This window comes from Anopheles cruzii, chromosome 3, assembly GCF_943734635.1.
Source record: "Anopheles cruzii chromosome 3, idAnoCruzAS_RS32_06, whole genome shotgun sequence".
NCBI lineage: Eukaryota > Metazoa > Arthropoda > Insecta > Diptera > Culicidae > Anopheles > Anopheles cruzii.
The window spans coordinates 79,279,741-79,299,173 of NC_069145.1; the positions used below are offsets into that span (position 1 = coordinate 79,279,741).

Sequence of the window (19,433 nt, forward strand, 5' to 3'; positions counted from 1 at the left end):
AGATAGAACAGCATCGGGAACAGGATGTCGGGAACAAAAAATCACTTCGCTGTAGTAAATACCGTTATCGGCACTCCATTTGGCGGCCGCCATTTTCGTCACAAAGCGGTTGTCTGCGGCAAAGGAAACTACGTTGTAAAACATTTTACAGACACTAAATTTAGCTCCCATTTGGCGTGTGGGATAGTTATCAACCATTATGACGCGAGTCCAGCGTTACGCAACATTATGGACATTTTATTTGGTGCTTCGATAGGCCGCACTTTCAAAATGGTCACTCGCAGAACAGCTCGGCAGACTATTAGAAACAGTGTTAACATTTTTAAAGATATGGTTATTGGACTGGAGTCAGATTTTGCTTTTTTAATGTTGCTCCCGATACGGGAGAACTTCCTGGTGTCCTTATTCGTCACTGGTCTCCGTGGTTGTAGTGGTAGTGGTGTGGTCTCGATGATCCGGCGTTTTCCAGACGATCGAGCTTCCCGGTGACGTATCCGATTGGCTTCCCTTCTCGTTCTGCTTGATCGACTTGTTTGAAAACAACCCGAATTATACTGAATTTTACGTTACGTTTGTATAGGAGCACCACTCCCCGGAGGTGTGGGAGGGTCAATGTCACTGTTCGGTGTCACAAAACATCGCTGTGCAAAATTTTACGCGGATTGGTTCAGGAGTTTTGGAGCAAGATGCAAAAAAATCCGAAAATATGAGCAATTTTTTAAAAAATCTGAAAAAATGCGAAACCCGAAAAATCCGAAATTCGACTAAGGGAGCAGGAGCGACTAGTAGGTAGCACCAGTGACTTTTATGCAACGTTGCATGCAACATTGTACGCAAGTTGTATTTCCAAAACTTGTATGCAATATTGCACTCAAGATTTGCTTTCCAAAACTTGTACACAATGTTGCGTGCAAGGTTGTTGCGAAGCTTTCATAGAAAAATTGCGTAATAAAATTGCATGAAACGGCCAAACGATATTTTAGGCAATATTTCAAAAATATTGCTTGTGAAATATTTTGGTGCAATTTTCCGGTGCATGATTGATGTACAAGTCCTACATAAGTTCTGGTGCTATCAACCAGTACCATGACACTTGCCCAAAAGAATCAAAGAGCTCATTGGGAAAAATCGGCTGCTGGAAAATGGCAGCCGCAAACCAGATTCAAAGCGAACCTAACCTTCAAGTTCGTGCTGATGTGATAACTTTTCCCAGAAAAGATTGTTTTCCCGGCGTTAAGAATCGTTATTTGGTGCCTTTTCGAAACGACTGTGAAAAAGAACTTTCTGGCATCCCTCGCACGGTGGGGAAATAAAATTTCCCAAATATTTTTCGCGCCTGCGTATCCGCGACCGGCACGCACTCACGGCACACGCCGTGAGCAACTTCTGTCAATCCGTTGGTGACCGTGGCCTGCGTATGGAAATTGCTTTCCCACCTCTCGACAGCTCATCGGTAGCATCTCGTGACACTCGCGCGGAAAAGGTCACATGCCTCGCAGTGCACATCCCGTAACATCGAGTCTAAATCGGGATTGAATCCCAATATTCGTGAATCGGCCAGTGCGCGGGTTCAGTAGAGTGTGTGTCTGTAGCGGTTGTATCCGCGGGCCGCTTCTTGATTGGCGCTAATAGAAGCTAATTGTGGTGCGGTAATTGATTTGCGTATCTGTATCTCCGAGACGCACACACACACACGAACGTGCCCCGTGCGAGAAGAACAACCCGCTCCTCCGTCAGAGTCAGTTGGAACCAGCAGCTGCAAGCTGCGTATTACGTCGTAGCAGGAAAAAAACAGATCCCACGGAACGGCGCGATCGGTTCGAAGTCACCTTCGCAAAGGTGTGTGTTGGTGTGCGGCTTCTTGGATGTTGACAATAGTTTTCGTCAAAGCGTCAACAGAGAGCGAAAGAGAGAGAGGGAGGGAGGGAGAGAGAAAGTGATTGGTGAAATCGTGGCCAACATTGATCGTTTCGCTTCGCGGCATCATGAATCATTTGCAAATATCAACCGATCCGACGCTGCTCGGAGCGGATCTGTTACCGGAGTCGCTGACCACGTCCCCATCGGTGTCGACGTTTCTGCCCGAGGAGGACGCCTCAACGTGTTTGTTGCTGCCCGAGACACCGAGTCCTCCGTTGGATTTTTCGCATCCCCTAACACCCAGCATGGGGAACGCCGCGGATAACCGGGGCGTCACCGGGGACGACGATCCGACCGGGGAAACGAGCAGTTCTTCGGGAAGTTCGGGTATCGGTATGGTCGGAACGGTCGGAGCCGGGGCCGGCAATCTGTTCAGCCACAACACGTACCAGCATCTGCGCAAGAAGAGTGACGTCGCGAAGGTGCCGGACGGATCGATGCATCACGCGGCCAGTCTGGGGATCGCCGTCACGAAGGATATGCCCGGGTTCGTGCACTGGAATTGGCCGCTCATCCGGAAGTGCACCTTTTTCGGGTTCCTCACCGTGATCGTGGCGATGGTCGGCATTGTGGTGGCCATGATTGCCACCCTACCGAAGACCTGCAATCCTCCGTAAGTAGATGGCCGCCGTGGTTCGTCGCTTTTCCTCTCCTGGTAACGCACTATCTCTCTATCTTCTCCAGGGCGGCATGGTACAAGGGCTCGGTGTTTTACGAAGTGTTCCCGGCCAGCTTCCAGGACACGAACGATGACGGGTTGGGCGATATCCGGGGGCTGATTGCGCGCGTCGAGTACTTCCAAACGCTCGGCATCGCTGCGGTCCGGCTGAACTCCATCTTTCCCTCGAAGCACTACCCGGACCACTTCCAGGAGGTGACCTCGCTCGTGGATGTTGACGGTGTGCTGGGCAAACTGGAGGACGTCCAGAAGCTGACGGCCGCGCTGCACGAGCGCAACATTTCACTCATCCTCGATCTGCCGATCTATCCGTTCCTCGGCCGACTCAGTCCACCGACGCTCGACGTGGACCATTTACCGAACCGTACCGACGGTGGTGTGACCGCCAGCGAGTTCCTGCGCCTGTCCCGCTCGGTCACGGCCGGCCATCCGGCGGAGGGTAACGCAATATCGGACGTGCTCCGTTTCTGGCTTACCCGGGCCGGCGTGGACGGGTTCTACGTGAAGGGCCTGGAACACTTTGCCGACGATCCGCTGTTGGTGGAGAACGTCAAGGAGTGGAAGTATCTGCTCGGCCCCGATCGGGTGCTGATGGTGAGCCAGAAGCTGGTGGAGCTGCTACCGGAGCGGTCCGTGCGGGACGTCCTTTCGCAGGTCGATCTGGTCGATACGTACCTGGACGTGGCCAATGGCACGGATGCGATTGCCAAAGTGGTACGCGAAGCGATCGGTGGCAAGTTGCTGCGCGGTGTCGACGACCATCCGTGGATTCACTGGAGCCTGGGAAGTGTCTCCGAGCGGCGCCTCTCGTCGGGGCTTAGTCCAAACGCTACGCTGGCGGCCACCCTACTGGAACTGACGCTTCCCGGCACGGTCAGCATCTTCTACGGGGATGAGATTGCGCTCGAGGAAGCACACGATCCGACCGACGAGCACGGTGACACCCGGCACCTGCACCATCTGGCCGGGATGGTGTGGGACAACGCACAGAACCAGTTCACCAGCCGGGGAACGTTGCCCTGGTTGCCGCGCAGTGCTTCCGCTTCGCTGCACCACCTGGACTACGTGATCGAAGCGATCGCTCTGCGTCGCCGATCGCCCTCGATCTACCTGAATGCGGTCGTCAAAGAACAGAAGGTGCTACCGAACGCGGACGTGAAATCGAACCAGAACGACATCCTTATCGTGCAGCGATGGTACCCACGGCGGAACTCGTTCGCTGCCATCGCCAACCTGGGCCCGAAACGGATCTCGCTCGATCTGACCGCCATGTTCTACAGTGGGGAGATCATCGCCGGTTCGTCGCTCAAACACGAACGAGTCTACTTTGATCGGTTCGAAATCAGCCCGCTGGAAACGATCATTGTGAAGCTGCACAAGTAGACTGGAGGCTGTGCGACGTACGAGCTACTTGGATGCCAAAACAGTATCCAACACCATCGTCCCACCTCGTCGCTAGGGGGCGATAGGCTTGCTTTGATACGCGACAAAAGAATAGACACCGCCGACACCGTGTTGAATTGTGTATTGTTTTATTAGATCTCTAGATTTTATTTTCATTTGCTGGTTGCCTACCTAAACATAGAAAAAGATATTAATCGTAGGTGTCTGTAATTGTAAATGTTGGAAGTTTGTTAATCCGAAACAAACGAATAAATTTGAATTATCAATAAAAAAAATTACACCACAAGTCCTAATCTCGCGCGCCGTCGTCTAGAATTACAAGAGTACTAACTAACTTCTGATGCGCAACGCTGGGCCGATCCTATTATACGCCTTTCTTCTCTTAACGCCTGCCTTCCTTAGGAATGGATGAAGAATGGGAACCGTTCCCCGTTTTCATAGAGAGAAAAAATAAGAGTTGCGCCTTACGAAGCCTAAAACGAATCCTATTCCACTAAAACCCACGCCACCGCGCGTACGGCGGACCCATTAAATAAGAGCTTTACAAACTAATAGTACCTCTCTCCTCTCTAACGCCTAAATCGCTCGCTGCGCCTGTCTGCGATTGTTCCTTCCTTATTCTCTCTCTGTTTCCCCGTAAAACCCAAAAAAATGAAGCGACCAAAGGACAAGAAATAATAATAATAATTTCAGTAACACTTGGGATTTTCTCTTAAGTTATGTGATTTTTCTGTACGATCGCGCCCGAAATGTGGGTTAGTTGGCATCCGAACGCAAAATAGAGCCCGACACACGAAAGACAGACGAAATAATTACCAATTTTTGTTAACTTTAGCGGGATATTTACAACGAAAGAAACGAAAAAAACGAACCAGAACCGAAAATCCCGAACTACTAAAACCAAACGGCCGGCCGGCCGGGTGGGCTCGATGGCCACCGGCGGCGAGAGTGTCCCCGTCTGCTGTGCTATCATCAGTGCTATATCGTACGTATCGTTCCTAAGGCGAATTAGTCTTGTTCTCCTTTGTTTTGTGTTATATGTATGTCACTTAACCGCCGCTGCTCATCGATTGGCACGTCGTTTGGCTCCTGCCAGTTCCGTCCGGCCTTACACAACACTTAAATCAACTTGGGGTGGTGGTGGTTCCGGGGTGGTGGCCCCCACTGTCCGCTTATATATACAAGAGCGCCCAGAGTATATAGTTAAAATACTATCCGATCGCGCAGTAGTTTTATAAAAACCGACACGACACGCTTCTCTTGCGTTCCTTTCCCAAACACGCGTTACGAGCGCAAAACGAGATTAGTGATCCTGAGTAATGTGTCCCCGTTCCCCGTCAGGCAGAAAGAGAGAGAGAGAGTGGGACAGTGGGGCACGAGAGAGCATACCGGGGGGAGTACGGGGCTGGAAAGGGAGAGGGTTTTCGGTGGGATTCGTGGCGCACGCGCGACCACTCATCAGGCGCTGGGCTGGGATGAGCTGAAGCTCTTCTGCTTGACCGGGGTCGGTGTTGGGTCCATGACGTAGTTGTTGCCCTCGGCCGTCTGGCCGGGCAGCGGTGGCAGCTTGTCGTTCGGGTGCCGGTGGCTGGCGGCCGTTTTCCGCGGTTTGGCCAGCTGCGTCGTCGAGAGCCCGGACACCGGGTACTTTGCTTTCGGTGACCCGCAGGAGGCGTTGTTGGTGGTCGCACCGCTTTCGTTGCCGATCGGGACGTTAGCGGCGGTGGTGCCGCTACCGGTGCCCGAGGGGGCCCCGTTGGCCAGGCCAGGTCCACCGGTCGCCGACTTTGGGTGCTTCGGCATGACGAAGGCACGGGTTTGCTTGAGCAGCGACCGATCGTGCATCAGGGCGGATATGAGCGGGAGGTCGAGGTGTTTGCTCTTCTCGCGCAGCGTCTTGATGTCGATCGAGGTGCGATCGTCACGGGCCGCTGTTGCCGTCGCCGGGCCATGTGTCGCCGTCAGGCTGCTCATGTCAAAGTCCGGGTACTGCTTCTTGATCTGTGCCTGTAGCTTCGCACTCGGACCACTCGGTTTCGGTGGCGTCGGTTTTGCTGGCACTGGATCGGAGAGAGAGGGATTGGAATGAGCATTCAGAACCTCTGCGGGGGGGACGCTTCTGTCTGTCACTTACCTTCCGGGGGTCGTTCTGGGGCACAGGACAGCTGGGGCGATGGCGATGTGGGTATGGCAGCCGGCGGCTTCGGCAGCGTCGTCATGGCGACGACCGCACTCGGTAGCGGCAACGGAGGCTTCCGGATGGCTTTCTTGCTTTCGTACGGTGGCGGTGGCGGAGGTGGCGGCTGGCGTCGGATTTTCGGCGTGCTCTCGATCGAGTTAAGGATGTTGTCGTCGGAGCGAGACCGGGCAAAGAGGGCCGCCGCCGGTGAAGGACCGCCACCTGGTGGACCCGCATTGGTCTTGGTTAGGGGAGGTCGTGGCCGGAGCGGTGGTGGTGGTGGTGCCGGATCGTACGACGACGAACACAGGCTGGTCACCGAGGGGCTGTAGAGCGGGGAGTAGGCCCCCGGGAGCTGCACGTAGGTGTCGGACAGGTTCTGGGTCGACGCGTACCGCGAGTTGGACGACAGGGCCATCGACAGGTACGGGGTGCTCCGGTAGATGGCATGGTTTTTGCACGCATCCCAGCTGCGGTTGTGAGCCCGGACCGTGTGGTACGCCAGATAGGGTGGCGGTGGTGGACTTTGGGCGGCCATGGCCGCCAGAATCGAGCCCTGCTTCGCGTCCAGGTACTCCTGCTGGCTGATCGAAGGGTCCTGGATCGGGTAGATGACGTAGTCGACGTCACTGTACAGCTGCTGCTGGTACAGCTCGATCTGGGACCGGGCCATCTGGCTCGTGTACACGGTGGCCAGCGGCGGCGGTGGTGGTGGCTGCCGCGGGATGCTGGGCGGCGGAGGCGGATGGTACTGATGGCGGGGCTTGATGACCGGCAGCAGGACGCACGCCGTCCGGTGCTGGGGCGGTGGCTTCGGCATTTCCGGGTACGGTGGCGGTGGCGAGGTGATGGCTTTGTGGTGCTGCGGTGGCATTCCGTAGCCCCCTCCGAGGGGCGGTGGAGGCGGTGTGGCAGCGGCCTGTGCCGCTGCCGCAGCCGCCGCTGCTGCGGCCTGTGCCGCCGCCAGGTTGCCGATATTGTTGACGGTCGGCGCGGCGTAGCTCGGTTTGGGCGTTTCGCCCACAACGCTGGCGTGCGCCTTCAGGATGTTGATCTGCGGACGCGTGGTAATGAACCGGGCCGGAACTTCCTCCGTCACCACCGGCGGCTGCGGCGGAGCAGGAACTGGCGTGACCGCGGGGCTGCTGCGCCGTGTCGTGCCGGTGGTCTGGCTGGCCGCGGTCGGCTTCTGAGGGTATGGTGGAGGATCCTGGCGCAGCGGGATGGCGGGCGCTTCGGGATCCACCGGTGGCCCGCGAATGTCCGGCCCACGGAGGCCGGTCGTTTCGTGGTGCGCATTGTATGGTGGCGGCGGTGGTGGTGGAGCCGAATCCGTTGGTGGTACCGGCCCTAGTACCGGGCCAGACTGACCCAGGTTGCTGTCGATCCGCTTGGGAGGGGCCGGTGGCAACACGTCGTCGTCATACTCGTCCTCCGTCGGGGCCGTATCTTCGCTGCCCTGCAGATAGCTTTCGCCCTCGAGCGGCAACGGGAGCGTCACGTAGTCACAGTCCGAATCGAGCGTGTGGCTGACCGTTTTCCGCGAGGGGTACGTACCGCGGCCAACGATCAGCTCCGTAAGCTCTTCGGCGCTAAGCAGCGAGTGCTTGTTGTCCGTCGGATCGCTCCCATCGCCCCGGAACGAGCCGGCTGCGCTGACGTTCGAGTCCGAGCGGAGCCGGAACTCGCTCGAATCGAGCCGAGGCCGATAGCAGCCGCCGCCGCCGCCGCCGTCGTCACCGTCGACCGAGTCCACCGGTTCGAGGCCGGCCAGCTCGCTCCGGCACGGCTGGAAACTGCCGTAGTGCGAGCTGCTCTCGTGCGACTCCGATTCGGCCATCTCCGACGCCTGGCTGGCCGTCATCTCGCTGCTGTTCATCGTGTACACGCCGCTCGTTTCCGTCGGCGGGACGTGCGCGATCGTGTACACGCCCGAGTGCGTCTCTTCCTCCTCCTCGTTGATGTCGTGCTCCAGGCAGGTGCTGGCCGCCACACTCAGCGTGCTGTTCTGGGCCGTGTGGCTAAAGCCCAGGATCAGGCTACTGCAGGTGGACGTCTGCCGCCGATCGGCCGGAATGGGGACGGCCCCTGATGGCGCTGAGGCCGTTGTCGGCGCCGCCGCCGCCGTGAGGGTGCCACTGCTGCTGCTGCTGGTGGTGGTCGTGGCTCCGCTCGAGCTAGTGGTAGTTCCGCCGATCGAACCGGGCGGTGCCGGACAGTCACCGGGCGCCATCACGACCACCGTGCTGCAGGTGGACGATGCGGCATCGCTGCACTCTTTGCCCGGGTGTGGGTCTACGACACACGGCGGTGGCGGCGGCGGCAGTGCCACACTGAGTTCCTGCAGGGACACCTGACCGACGGAGGACGTCTGGCGTGAAACACTGGGACAGTCGAGCAGGTGAGCCAGGGCTAGGCTTTCGGTCGACGGGGCGGCCAGAGCGCCACTCGGCGGTGTGTTGATCATGATCTCCAGCTCGTCCTCCGAGTGCACCCGATCGCTCACGATGCCGGACGTGGTGTTGCTGCTCGTGCTCGAGATCACCGAGATGCGCTGATCGGACTTGCTCTTGTACGGCAGGTTGAGGGCGCGCGAGTACAGATACGGGTACCCGTCGTGGATGCAGCTGCTCTCCTCCTCCTCCCGCTTGATCGCCTCGGTCAGGCGCGGTGCGATCTTCATCGAGAACTGGTGCGTCTCGCGGCACAACGCCAGGATCATCTTGTTCTTGTCGTCGTTCGTCGAGTAGAGCGTGATCTTCGCGTCGCCCGAACGGATCTCGAACTTTTTACGATCGAAGCTCAGCTTTCCGATCGTCGGCCAGTGGAAGGTGGTCCCGGCCGCTGACGCTGACGCCCCCCCGCCCGGGTCCGTGATGCGTATACCCTTGGCGTAGATACTGAGCACGGCCGAACCCGGGCCGGTTTCGCTCTTCGCTTGTCGCATGCGGAAAATGTGTGCGTTGATGGCTTCGTTCAGATTACACGCCTCGCGGATGTAATGCGTTTCGGCGTCGGCCCGCGACAGCCCACGGTTCTCGCGGTGGCACGCAGTCACCGCAGCCACTCCCCAGGCCGTGCGCAGGATCGGGTTGAGGTACTCCTCCGCCCGGAAGTACTCCCCGCCGGGTCCGGGGGCGCTTGGGGTAGACGACACCGTGGCGGCTGTTTCGGGGCCGACGGCCACGGCATTGGTAGGTGAGGGGGAACCGGTGGCGAACGTCGCGGTGGAAGCGGACGACGAGCCAGATGAGGATGCCGAGGCCGAGCTGACCGAGGTGGGGCCACCATTGTTGTTGTTGTTGTTGATGCAGGACGAGGACGAAGAGCTGCTGCTGCTGCTTGAGCAGAGGGAAGTGGCCACGGGACTCGATGATACTACAGAGGGTACTGCAGTGGATGGTGTCGTGGCTGACGCTGAAGACGATGCGGCCGATGGGCCCGATTCTTGATCTCCGCCTGCGGCGGCGGCGGTCACCGAGTCACCGAGGTCGGCCTGCAGCGAGAGGGCACTGAGCAGGAGCAGACTCTGCTCCGAGCACTCCTTGGGCAGCTCCCGCGTGACCGCATTGTACTTCAGCTGCAGATAGTAGTTGTGGCGCGACACTTCATCACGCAGCATCAGCGGACTCTCGATGTAGAACTGCACCCGGAAGTGTAGCTCCAGGAGAGGCTTCCCGTTGGCGTCCAGGCCCTAAAAAATACACGGTGTTGAATTAGCTGTTAGTTCCTCGAAGCAAACGGCGCATTCATTGGGACTTACATGAGTGTGCGAGGAACGCCAGCTTTTGGGCCCGTACTTGGACAGTTTGCTCTCGGGGTCGGCAAACAGGTACTCGCCATCTGTTCCGGGGCGGAGAGAAGAAGACAAGAATGGAAACGGTTAGAGCTCTCCACGAATGCAAATGGCGCCAGGTCTCGCGTGCCAAGGGGTCGGTCACTTCTCGGTTTCCGGTTTCAAGTATTTCAAGGTCTGGGCCAATTATTGTCCGCCCCCCGTGTCCCATTACGCGTGCTCTGCTGCACTGCGGCACAACAATTGCAACAATGCACTAATTGTCCCTGCAAACCGGCCGGCGCCACAGACGTCGCCTGGCTCATTAAATCCCTCTCAGAATCGTCGCCACCGGTTCCTGGCGCGATCCAACAGATGGCGGCCACGGTGCGATGAACGGACGTGAAGCTGTGCGATCCGATGAAGTCATCGATCGATCGAGGCCCGGACATTCCACACCCCCGGAAGGTGGAAAAAGATCGGGATCGGATGCGGGATGGGGCACAATTTTCGGGGCAGCATTGTCAGGGGTCACGGCGTCGGCAGAGAGCGGCCTAACAAAAATGAACCGTCAACCGGAAAGGTGTCGCGATATTTAAATGATCCGTTTTTTTGCTGCTGATCGAACGCGATGATCGCCGCGCCGTGAAATAAATGTGCGCTTTTTGATCACCACCCCACACACACCGACACGGACATGGACAGCTTTCTGTTGGGGACGGCGTGTGTCTATGTGATGGGGAGAAGCGAATTGGCTAAGGAATTCGGATCAACGCGCGGTGGACTCTCTCAATGAATAGTGCGCGCCAGCCGCGAGTCGCGACCAACGGACCCCTCCACAAACTCTCGCCCATGTGCCCGGGAATGCGTCACACACACACACACACACGCAGGCACAAGGGAGCGCGGGCGCCCCGGGAGGGAATTCCAGTTTTCGAGCGGCTCGACGGCTCCGGCTCCGGCTCGGTGGCGAAGTTATGCGATCGCGGATAGAAAGCTGCAGCTTTGCTGGGGGGACCGAACGTTTTGTGGAGCGGATGTCGCGCGGGAGGTGAGTGTCGAGCAGAAATTAGGGGGCAAAAATCGAACGGTGGACCGCGGTGGATAAAGTGGTGCACAATCATAACAACCGTCGCGCGCCTGGGGAAGGGATATGGCCGGCTTTGGAGCTCTTGCCGGTGGTGCCGCCACTCTCAAAATGGAACCCAACCCAACCCTAAGAGATGGTGGCAGCCATTTTGCTCGTTGCGAACTTTCGTTCGTTTCGTACGTTGGACCCTGCCGACGCTCTGTCGGCGAGTCACGTGGTCCCTCCCTTGGTGGTGGAATCAATTGGGAGAAGTATTTCTTTACTTTCATCAAATCCCGCGCCATCTAAACGTAGGTGACATTTCAAAGTCCGAAGACGCACACCCGCGGAGATTTGGAGTCCTCAAAGCGGTGGACACGAAACGACGCCTCACCGACATTCAAAAGACCGCGACGCAAAGACAAACGACGAACGAGAACGCAACGCGAAGAAGAACCGCCAGACCGCGAGACAGAGATAGTGAGCGAGAGATGGGAATGAAAAAATCAATGTCCAAAAGCAAAATTGATGATGACAAATACAAATCGATTATGTAAATCGACGATCGGGGGTTTCTGCGTTCTGCGCGGACGAGCTTCGCTCGAGAGCGCGCGCGCGCCATTCCGCAATCCAGTTTGTCAGTTGTTTTTTTTGGGTTCTGTATCCTTCCTGTTTTCGGGCTTTCTTTTGGCAACGCGACGACCAACGTGTGTATTGTGTTTCGCCAGCCATCCCCGAGAGGGGCCCATAAAGGGGGACATAAAAATGCATAAGCAATTTGGCGAAGAATTCCACTCAGGCAACCATCCTCAGTTGGCTGGCTGGTTGGCTGGCTGAATGCGTTCGGTTGCTCCACGGGCCATGGCCGACTATGTACGAAAAGCGTGCGAAGGATTTTAGAAGGCTTTGCTGCAAATCAAAGCAGCGCCTCCAGCGGGCGTTTGTAGTACTCAAATGTGATTTGCTGTCGTCAGGAAATGCTGCCACCGCGGACATCAATCAACTAAAAAGCAAAGCCACCAAAAGTGGGACGCATTCCGAAAGGATTCGGATCTGTCACTCAGAATTCCTTGATTTCTCTAAGAGACTACTTGCAAGAGGAAAATTGTTTCAGCCTTAGGATTTGGCCGATGTAAACAAACGCTTCCTTCATCATCAATACTAGAGCCGTGGCTGCCTAAATTTTGATTCCCGTGCTTTGGAGTAGATTGAAATCTATCGTAAATAATAATCATTTAATATGTCCTAATGTAAACGGAGAATTCGTGATAAGAAATGCACATATCATGCTTTTAGAAGGTGAACCAAAACAAAAGATAGCAAAAATTGGAAGCAAATTTAAGTACCAAACTTAATGTTCCAAATCACGTAGTTACTTTTCAACATAGTCACGTTGCAAGATTATTGTCCAATAATGATGAACATGTTCGTTAGATATTCCAATATGGGTTGCGACTCTTCTGCAAGCATTAGTTATCAGTATGCCCAGATCCTTAGCCTGCAGACATTGTTCCCTCTCCAAGTATTCTCAATTCGTGAACCAATTTGTGAGCTATGCGAGTGGCGGCACCAGCCACTCTGTGGCCGAGAGGTCCTGCTACGCGTAGAAGTGATCCGCAGCAACACGTAAATCGCAGTTCTCAACAAGAATATCAGTTGGGTCCAAATTCGTTAAATCACTAGATTGAAGAGACCGCTGACCGTGGACAACCGTCGATCGGTTGAGCGGAGCAAAGTCGCAAAAGAAGTTGAGGGCCACCCCAAAGGAGGAGTGTCGCGGAAAGTTTCGAGTGCCTGAAAGATGCGCCGGACTTTGGTGACACCCTTGGTAGAGGATAGAGACTTCCAAGAGACTTCCATTAGAGGCACAGCTGGCAGACGTCGAAGGGTAGAGTGTTTCACCGAAAGTCCTCGCTGGACTCGCGGGAAATAGTTTCGATTGAGAACGAAGCGAGTTTCGGTCGAGAATAATCGACACCAGAGACCGAGATCGAGAGAGAACACGCAAAGGAGCTTTAAAAAAAGGTGGTAAGAAGGCCGCAGAGGAGGCTCAAAATAAGATCGCCCCAGCAGCAGCAGCCGGAGCGGGGTGGTGATCGGTGGCAAGTGAGCACGAAAGAGAAACCGACTCCCTCTCGCGGGCGCTCGTGATGCCGCCCCGCCGGGATCCTCTCTCCCTGATCGTCGTCGTCGTCTTCTTCATGAGCAGCAGCAGCAGGAAACCTGCCTCGGGACATTAGTGCTAGAGGAACATCACGGTCCGGGCTGGTGGTGGTGGTGGTGGCCGGCAGATTACGATGTTATTGTGCGCGATACACACACACACACACACACAGAGTCACGGGGCCGCGCGCTGGGCATCGTTTTTTCCTTCTCCTCTTCGTCGTCGTCGTCGTCGTCATTGGTTGGAAGAAAGGTATGCAGATGACGACGCGCTCCGACGCTGGCTCTGACGCGATGATGCCCCGTTGTTGTTGATGGATGCGGGGCAGAGCACAGCAGATGCTGCGGCTGCTGCTGCTGCTGGGGTCGTCCGTCCCATGCCACGGGGTCCCCGAGGCCACGCCGCCGCCGCCGCCGTCGTCGTGGTGGTGGCGGCGACGACGGCGGAGGATTGACCCGGCGTGTGCGCGCGCGCGCAGGGAATGATTTTCTTCGCGTCGTCTTCACCCTTCTCTTGGACCGCGGGATAGTCCTCCTCCTCAGCCACCGTCGCTGCCTCCGTCGATCGGATCTCGACGGGGCGCAGCGAACGGGCGCAAGGGAATGGAACACACGAAAAAAAAAAAAAAATACGGAACACAACATGGCCGAAGGATGATGATGATGATGATGATGGGTGCTGGGGATGAAGGGCTTGCGGAAGGGAGAGGGGTGGAAAAAAGCGCGCGCGTCGTTCCGGCGGCCCCGGCAACGATAACAGGCGACGTGATCGAGAGTGGCCGGCCGGTGGGGGCCAACGGAGCAGCAACCCTTGATTGGCGTTGCGCACGGGAGCGAACGAGACAGACACCCGGACCCCCGGTGTGTGTGAGGGAGAGCGAGAGGGAGCGGCGAAGAGACGGGAAGAGGGCGAATGGAACGACGAAAGGAATTTCATTTTAGTAGGCTGCACGGCGAAAGACATAGGACGCGTGTTTCAGTAATTCAGGTAGCTGTTTGGCGTTCTCTGGGGCTCGGGATGGCGGCGCGGCGGCGGCAGCGGTCGTCGGGTGTGTGTTTTCGCCTCTTCTTCTCCGCGGGTTGCCCTGCCCTCTCCACCGCGTTTGTGTCTGTTTCCTTCCTTCTTTTCTTGCTTTTTCCCCCTGCCGTAGCAGTCCCGGCGTAGTCCGAAAGATCCGATTCTGCGCGGGAGATTCTTGGCCTTTTTCTTGCTTCTCCTCCTGATGCTGATGCTGGACCCCTCGGGTGGTTTGAGGCGGTTCCTCCCCGTGTTGTGTTCGTTGTTTTGTTTGGTAAATTTGCATTTTGTGGATGGATGTTGGAAAAATCTTCTAGATAATTTCCCGAACATCGTGGAATTGGAGGCAGCACGTGGCAGGCGTGTCACAAATCCCGGTCGCCGACGATGAAGAAGTTTTCGGAATCGATCGGAGCGATTCCCGGAGGTAGCCAAGGGGTCCTTACTTACTGCGGTCAGCTCTTCGACCGCAATACCCCGAAAACAATGATTTCGTGGTTAGAAACAGACCCATAGAGAGAAAAAGAGAGAGAGAGAGAGAGAAAACGAAGTGACGGAGGAAGCGGGCAGCCGGCCACGGATCTCGGTATTCGCGTATGTGTGTGTGTGTGTGTGTGCGGGGAGTCGTAAAGCGCCCGGGGAGATGATCGCCCAGCATCGCCCAGCGCGCGCCGTGGAATGTCTGTGGTCGGGCCCGGCCTGGCGGCACGGTAACGGTGGCCCGGACGGACGGTAGTGTCCCGTTGATGGCCACCCTCCTTCCCTCCTAGCAGCCTGCGATAGTGTTGGCATGGAATGTGCCGATGGCCGAAAAAATAGCAGCCCCACACCGTCGGGCCCAGCCCAGCCCAGATCAGGCTCATTTTCTGCCCCTTCGCTGGACCCTGGGGGACGACTTCATCTTTTCCCTCCCCATTTCCCACCCGGGGTTGATGCGCGGTCCGACGCCCCCGATGTTGGGCTCACGGGGGGAAATAAAACGATTAATTATCCCCCGGCGTGTCCCCGAAACTCACCTATTAGGACGGCCAGGCCGAACAGCTCCGTGTCCAGCATGCCTTGCTTGGAGAAGTGGTGGCATGTCTGTGCGTATACTTCGCGTACGCGACTTTTTGCTTCGACTAGGAAGTAGAGTGTGCGTGGCTGCGGCGTTCCCAATAACCTGGAATGGATGGACAAAGGTGAGAGAGAGTGAGCGAAAGAGTCTCAGGTGAGCTAGGAATCTGGAAACTAAACTAGGGCCGCCGGGCAAGGGAGGCCGCCCCGAAGAGAGTTAGAGAGACGGTTAATTTTGGGGAGGGTGATTTATGATGGTCATAGGTTCCGATTTAATGGGGTCATTGAGATGGAATTTTAATTGATTCGATTATACCGAGAACATCTCGCGTGACGTCGTCGTCGTCGCCGGTCGTGAAATGAGATCGTGTCGGGTCGGGTCTCACAGAGGAAAGGAGGACACAGCGCTCCTCGACCCCGATGGCCACGACCGACAGAGAGAGAGAGCGAGAGAGAGGGAAGGAGAAAGCTGCCTCGCACGGTACATCATTAAGGCTTCTCTCCTTGAGCGGCCAAAGGACCGCACGGACCGCTCTTCCGGTTCCCAAAATCGGCGCCTAAAAAAGCCAAGGAGCGGCCGGAATTTCGACTCTTGATGGCGACGGCGACGACGGCTGCGGGTTTAATCGGATTAGACGAACACAAATCGCGTGTACAAGGTCGCAATCGGAGACTCGGGGAGCTCTCAAAAACAACATTCCTCCGGTGGCTACCGAAAGCAGGTGCGCCCTCGGCCGCCGATGCGAAGGCCGCCCCGTCGTACACGTTCTTAAGGCGAACTCTTAACGACGACCGTTTACGATTTCCGGTCGGCGTCGGCCGCCATCGGTGCAGATGTCTTAAAACTTAGATGGAAAAATCAAATTGGGGGTTCCCCGGGTGTCGGGGGGACGCAACTTACTTTAAAGCTAGAAATCTGGTACCCGGAGGCAGAGGTCGGGAAGGTGGTGCGCAAACCTCTAAGGGTGCGCTGACGGTGCAAAAAGCTCGCATGCTGCATCGTTACCATCTGCAGTAACCTTTACGAAATATTTCCTGCAAAGAGAGAGAGAGAGAGAGACCCAGAATTAGTCAACAATGTGTGATTAACGTGTGATTAAATTAGAATTTAGAGCTGCAGAGACGCGGCTGCTGACGTGACGTGGCGTGTGTGTGTAATGAAGGGCGACCCGACCTGAGAGACACACGGCGAGAGAGAGATCGAGTCTTAGCATTTGTGCTGTACAATGTTGCTACAATGTAGCCGGGGCCAGTTGATGGTAGGCTTGCGTGTCGGCCCGGGACACCGAAGTGGTCATTAAAAACCCTTCATCAGCCACAGCAGCCACGAAAACCGTCGGTGGGCGTCTCCCCGCATTCTGTTCTGTGTTCTGGGCCATCCCCTGCCCTGTCGGTGGATTGACTCCGAGGATCGCGGCCTCGCAGCTCGTTTTCTCGTTTTGCGAATCATCCGTAATATTGTGGTTAAAAAATATCGGGAATTCGCTTGTAACTCGAAAAAATATCTAAAATAATTGAAACGGTCCCCAAAGTCCTTTTTCGGAAAAGTTTTCCCCAAAACCGGTCTTTTTTGAGGCCCAAATTACGCAAACGACGCAATAAGTATCCTTTGTCGACAGCCCCTCTTTGGAAGGATTTTATGATGCACCAATCTACAATAATCGAAGAAAGCTGATTCCCGTTTGGTTTTGGTCACGGTACTACTAGGTTGTTTACTAAGTTTTGCAGGTAGATAAAAAGGACACATTTTTTTGGTTTGAAACACACTTTATTATTCAGTATGGCCTTCCAGAACATCGATACACTTGTTCCAACGAGATTCCAATCTATAAATTCCATCCCTGAGGTGAGAATCTGGAAGGCTTTACAAAATACGCTGCCACAGCTGTTATGACGCCATCATTTGATGAAAAACGCATTCCACGCATGATTTTTTTGGGGTCTGAAAACAGATGGAAGTCGCTAGTGGCCAAATCTGGTGAATAGGGTGGTGGACACTCCAACAATTCGAACTTGAATTCATGGATTTTTGCCATTTTCAAAATGCTGGAAAGAGGATGTTTTTCTTCTTCAAACTTTCAAACAAAATTTCATTCCCATCCCATAAAACTGATGCTAACACCTTTTTGGGCGATTTCTGGACACGAATTCGTTCCGGAGTCGAGGATAATAGTGATTGACCCAAGTCTCATCCACAGTGATGATTCCATGCACAAAGTCGACTTCATCCTTTCGAAAAAGCTCTAAATGTTGCCGAGAAAGTTGCAGAAAGTTTTTGTTCCATTTTTAGCGAACGCGGCACCCATTTTGCAAACAGCTTTCCGAAACCCAATACTTCAGTCAAAATATTCCTTACACTGCCCAATGTACTAAACAGGCCTTGTACTAAATCTCTTTCAGTGATTCGATGATTTTCCAATGCGATGTCCTGTATTTTGTATTGTAGAAACCCCCCCCTTTAACCCCCCAATTAAAGGGGAAGAGTCCTTATACACTTTCAACATTCGTTCATACATTTCCTTTGCTTTTAAACCTTCCAAAAATAAAAATTCAATCACTCAACGATACTTGATTTTTTCCATTGAAAAAAATACTGTGACACGTCGATACTAAATGGATTGTAAAAAAAACTAAGCGACCGATTGAAATGAAACTTCACATACAACCTTAGTAAACCTAGTACTATTGGTTTTCAGAGGGTTTAAATGTGCTTGAAGGAGAAAGAGAGAGAAAACGGAGTTCCAAGGACGAAGAAGCGCGCAAGGGACTCGCACCCGCGCTCATTGATTCACGACCCATCTCAATATCCCATCTTCGCATCCTGCCCCTAGGTCCGATCGGTAATCCTCGTGGGGCACCCAACCCCAACTGTCATAATCCTGTCTGGTCTGAACTGGGGGAATTTGGGCGAAATTTCGGGAAAGCTCACGATCGCTTCACGAGGCGATCGCAGCAGCCCAAACCGCCGCCCCTAGCGGGGTCGGCGCGGGCTTGAAATGCTTGGAACGACCAAAAAGCTGACCGGCGAGGCAAGGTGAGGGTGCTTCCCGGGTACGCAGCCAAAACACGACCACATCAACCAAGACCCCCGCACACACGCACACACACATACACAGGCGCGCCCGGAGTCGCGAGCTCCGCATCTCATCTCGATCAACATCGCGCATCGCCGCCGTGTATATACTTATTTTATCCCTTCGGGTTATAAAACCGGTGATGGAATGTGGATCCGTTTCGTTCCGTTTTGTTCAGACGTTTCTCTTTTCCTCCTCGCGACTCTGGCCCGCGTCCCGCGCCTTCCTATTTCCCCCCCCCCCGGCGGGTTCGGCGCGCGCTCGGGAGTTTCTTTTTGCGTCAGCGTGAGCGCGCATTTCAACGTCGCCGTCCACGTCCCGGGACCGTGGGGTCCACGCGCGGGGTTGGCGGTGATCGAGAAGTAATGGCCCACCACCAGCACCGTCACTAGAAAGCCACGACGAGCGATGGACACACGATGGGGCTCCGGCCGGCTGGCCGTTTGTGCGCGGTTGGCGATTGAATGGTTTTGGGGAGGGTTGCGCGGGGACGTGGAGAAACGTGCGGTGCGCGCCTCCGCACGGGAATTTCGATCCACTCCGTCCCCGTCCCCCACGGTAGTGTGCCTTCCTCCTTTGGCATAGGGACAAAGAGAGAGATAGAGGGAATTGCGCCAAAAACCGAACCAGGACCTGGGGGCGCGCGCGTTCGCAGCTCGCGAGGAGCAAAATATGGCCCTCCATAAACATAAATAATTCTGTCCCCTCTGCACTGCACTCCCGCTTCCCTCTCCAGCAGCATGCAGCTCTGCCGGACCACGGCCGAGACTTAAATTCCTCGCTTAAGCCATCGCCCAAATCTTTCGTTCCGCTCCGGCTGATGGGGGTTCGCAACGCTTTCTTCCACCAAACAGGCGGTCGCTCCGGGTCGTTGGCGGATTTCGGGGGCTGGGCACGATAGGGGAAAAAAAATGCTTTGCAACTCGCGGGGCGGATGGCAACGCGATTGGCTTCCAGTCTTTCGCGCCCGCGATCCGGTGCGGCTTCCGTCCCGGGCGTCGTGTATGGATTCAATTTCAATCCGTGTCCCGCGTACGCTCTCGGAAGGAAGGCTCGGCGAGCGCGTGGCGTAGCGAAGCCGTTTAGTGGATCGCCG

General features: G+C 55.6%; 2 protein-coding genes across 2 annotated transcripts; one reads left to right on the forward strand and one right to left on the reverse strand.

Annotated features, from left to right (window-relative positions):
* The first annotated feature begins 1,961 nt into the window (after nt 1–1,961).
* LOC128274394 (neutral and basic amino acid transport protein rBAT-like) lies at nt 1,962–4,663 on the forward strand. Its single transcript, XM_053012589.1, has 2 exons — nt 1,962–2,533; nt 2,605–4,663. The coding sequence occupies exons 1-2, from the start codon at nt 1,986–1,988 to the stop codon at nt 3,980–3,982; spliced, it is 1,926 nt and encodes a 641-aa protein (XP_052868549.1). The 5' UTR covers nt 1,962–1,985; the 3' UTR covers nt 3,983–4,663.
* Nucleotides 4,126–16,256, reverse strand: LOC128274393 (protein expanded). Its single transcript, XM_053012588.1, has 5 exons — nt 16,165–16,256; nt 15,224–15,369; nt 9,946–10,025; nt 6,138–9,876; nt 4,126–6,063 (listed from the first exon to the last, which is right to left on the reverse strand). The coding sequence occupies exons 1-5, from the start codon at nt 16,254–16,256 to the stop codon at nt 5,462–5,464; spliced, it is 4,659 nt and encodes a 1,552-aa protein (XP_052868548.1). The 3' UTR covers nt 4,126–5,461.
* Between the last annotated feature and the right edge of the window lie 3,177 nt (nt 16,257–19,433).

Bases quoted from the DNA above. Each gene is read 5' to 3' on its own strand.
- LOC128274394 (XM_053012589.1), top strand. From the start codon at position 1,986: ATGAATCATTTGCAAATATCAACCGATCCGACGCTGCTCGGAGCGGAT. The intron at 2,534-2,604 runs GTAAGTAGATGG...TATCTTCTCCAG, and splicing joins CCGAAGACCTGCAATCCTCC to GGCGGCATGGTACAAGGGCT.
- LOC128274393 (XM_053012588.1), bottom strand. From the start codon at position 16,256: ATGCGAGCTTTTTGCACCGTCAGCGCACCCTTAGAGGTTTGCGCACCA. The intron at 10,026-15,223 runs GTGAGTTTCGGG...GCCCCGGAACAG, and splicing joins CGGCCTGGCCGTCCTAATAG to ATGGCGAGTACCTGTTTGCC. The intron at 6,064-6,137 runs GTAAGTGACAGA...TCTCCGATCCAG, and splicing joins CCCAGAACGACCCCCGGAAG to TGCCAGCAAAACCGACGCCA.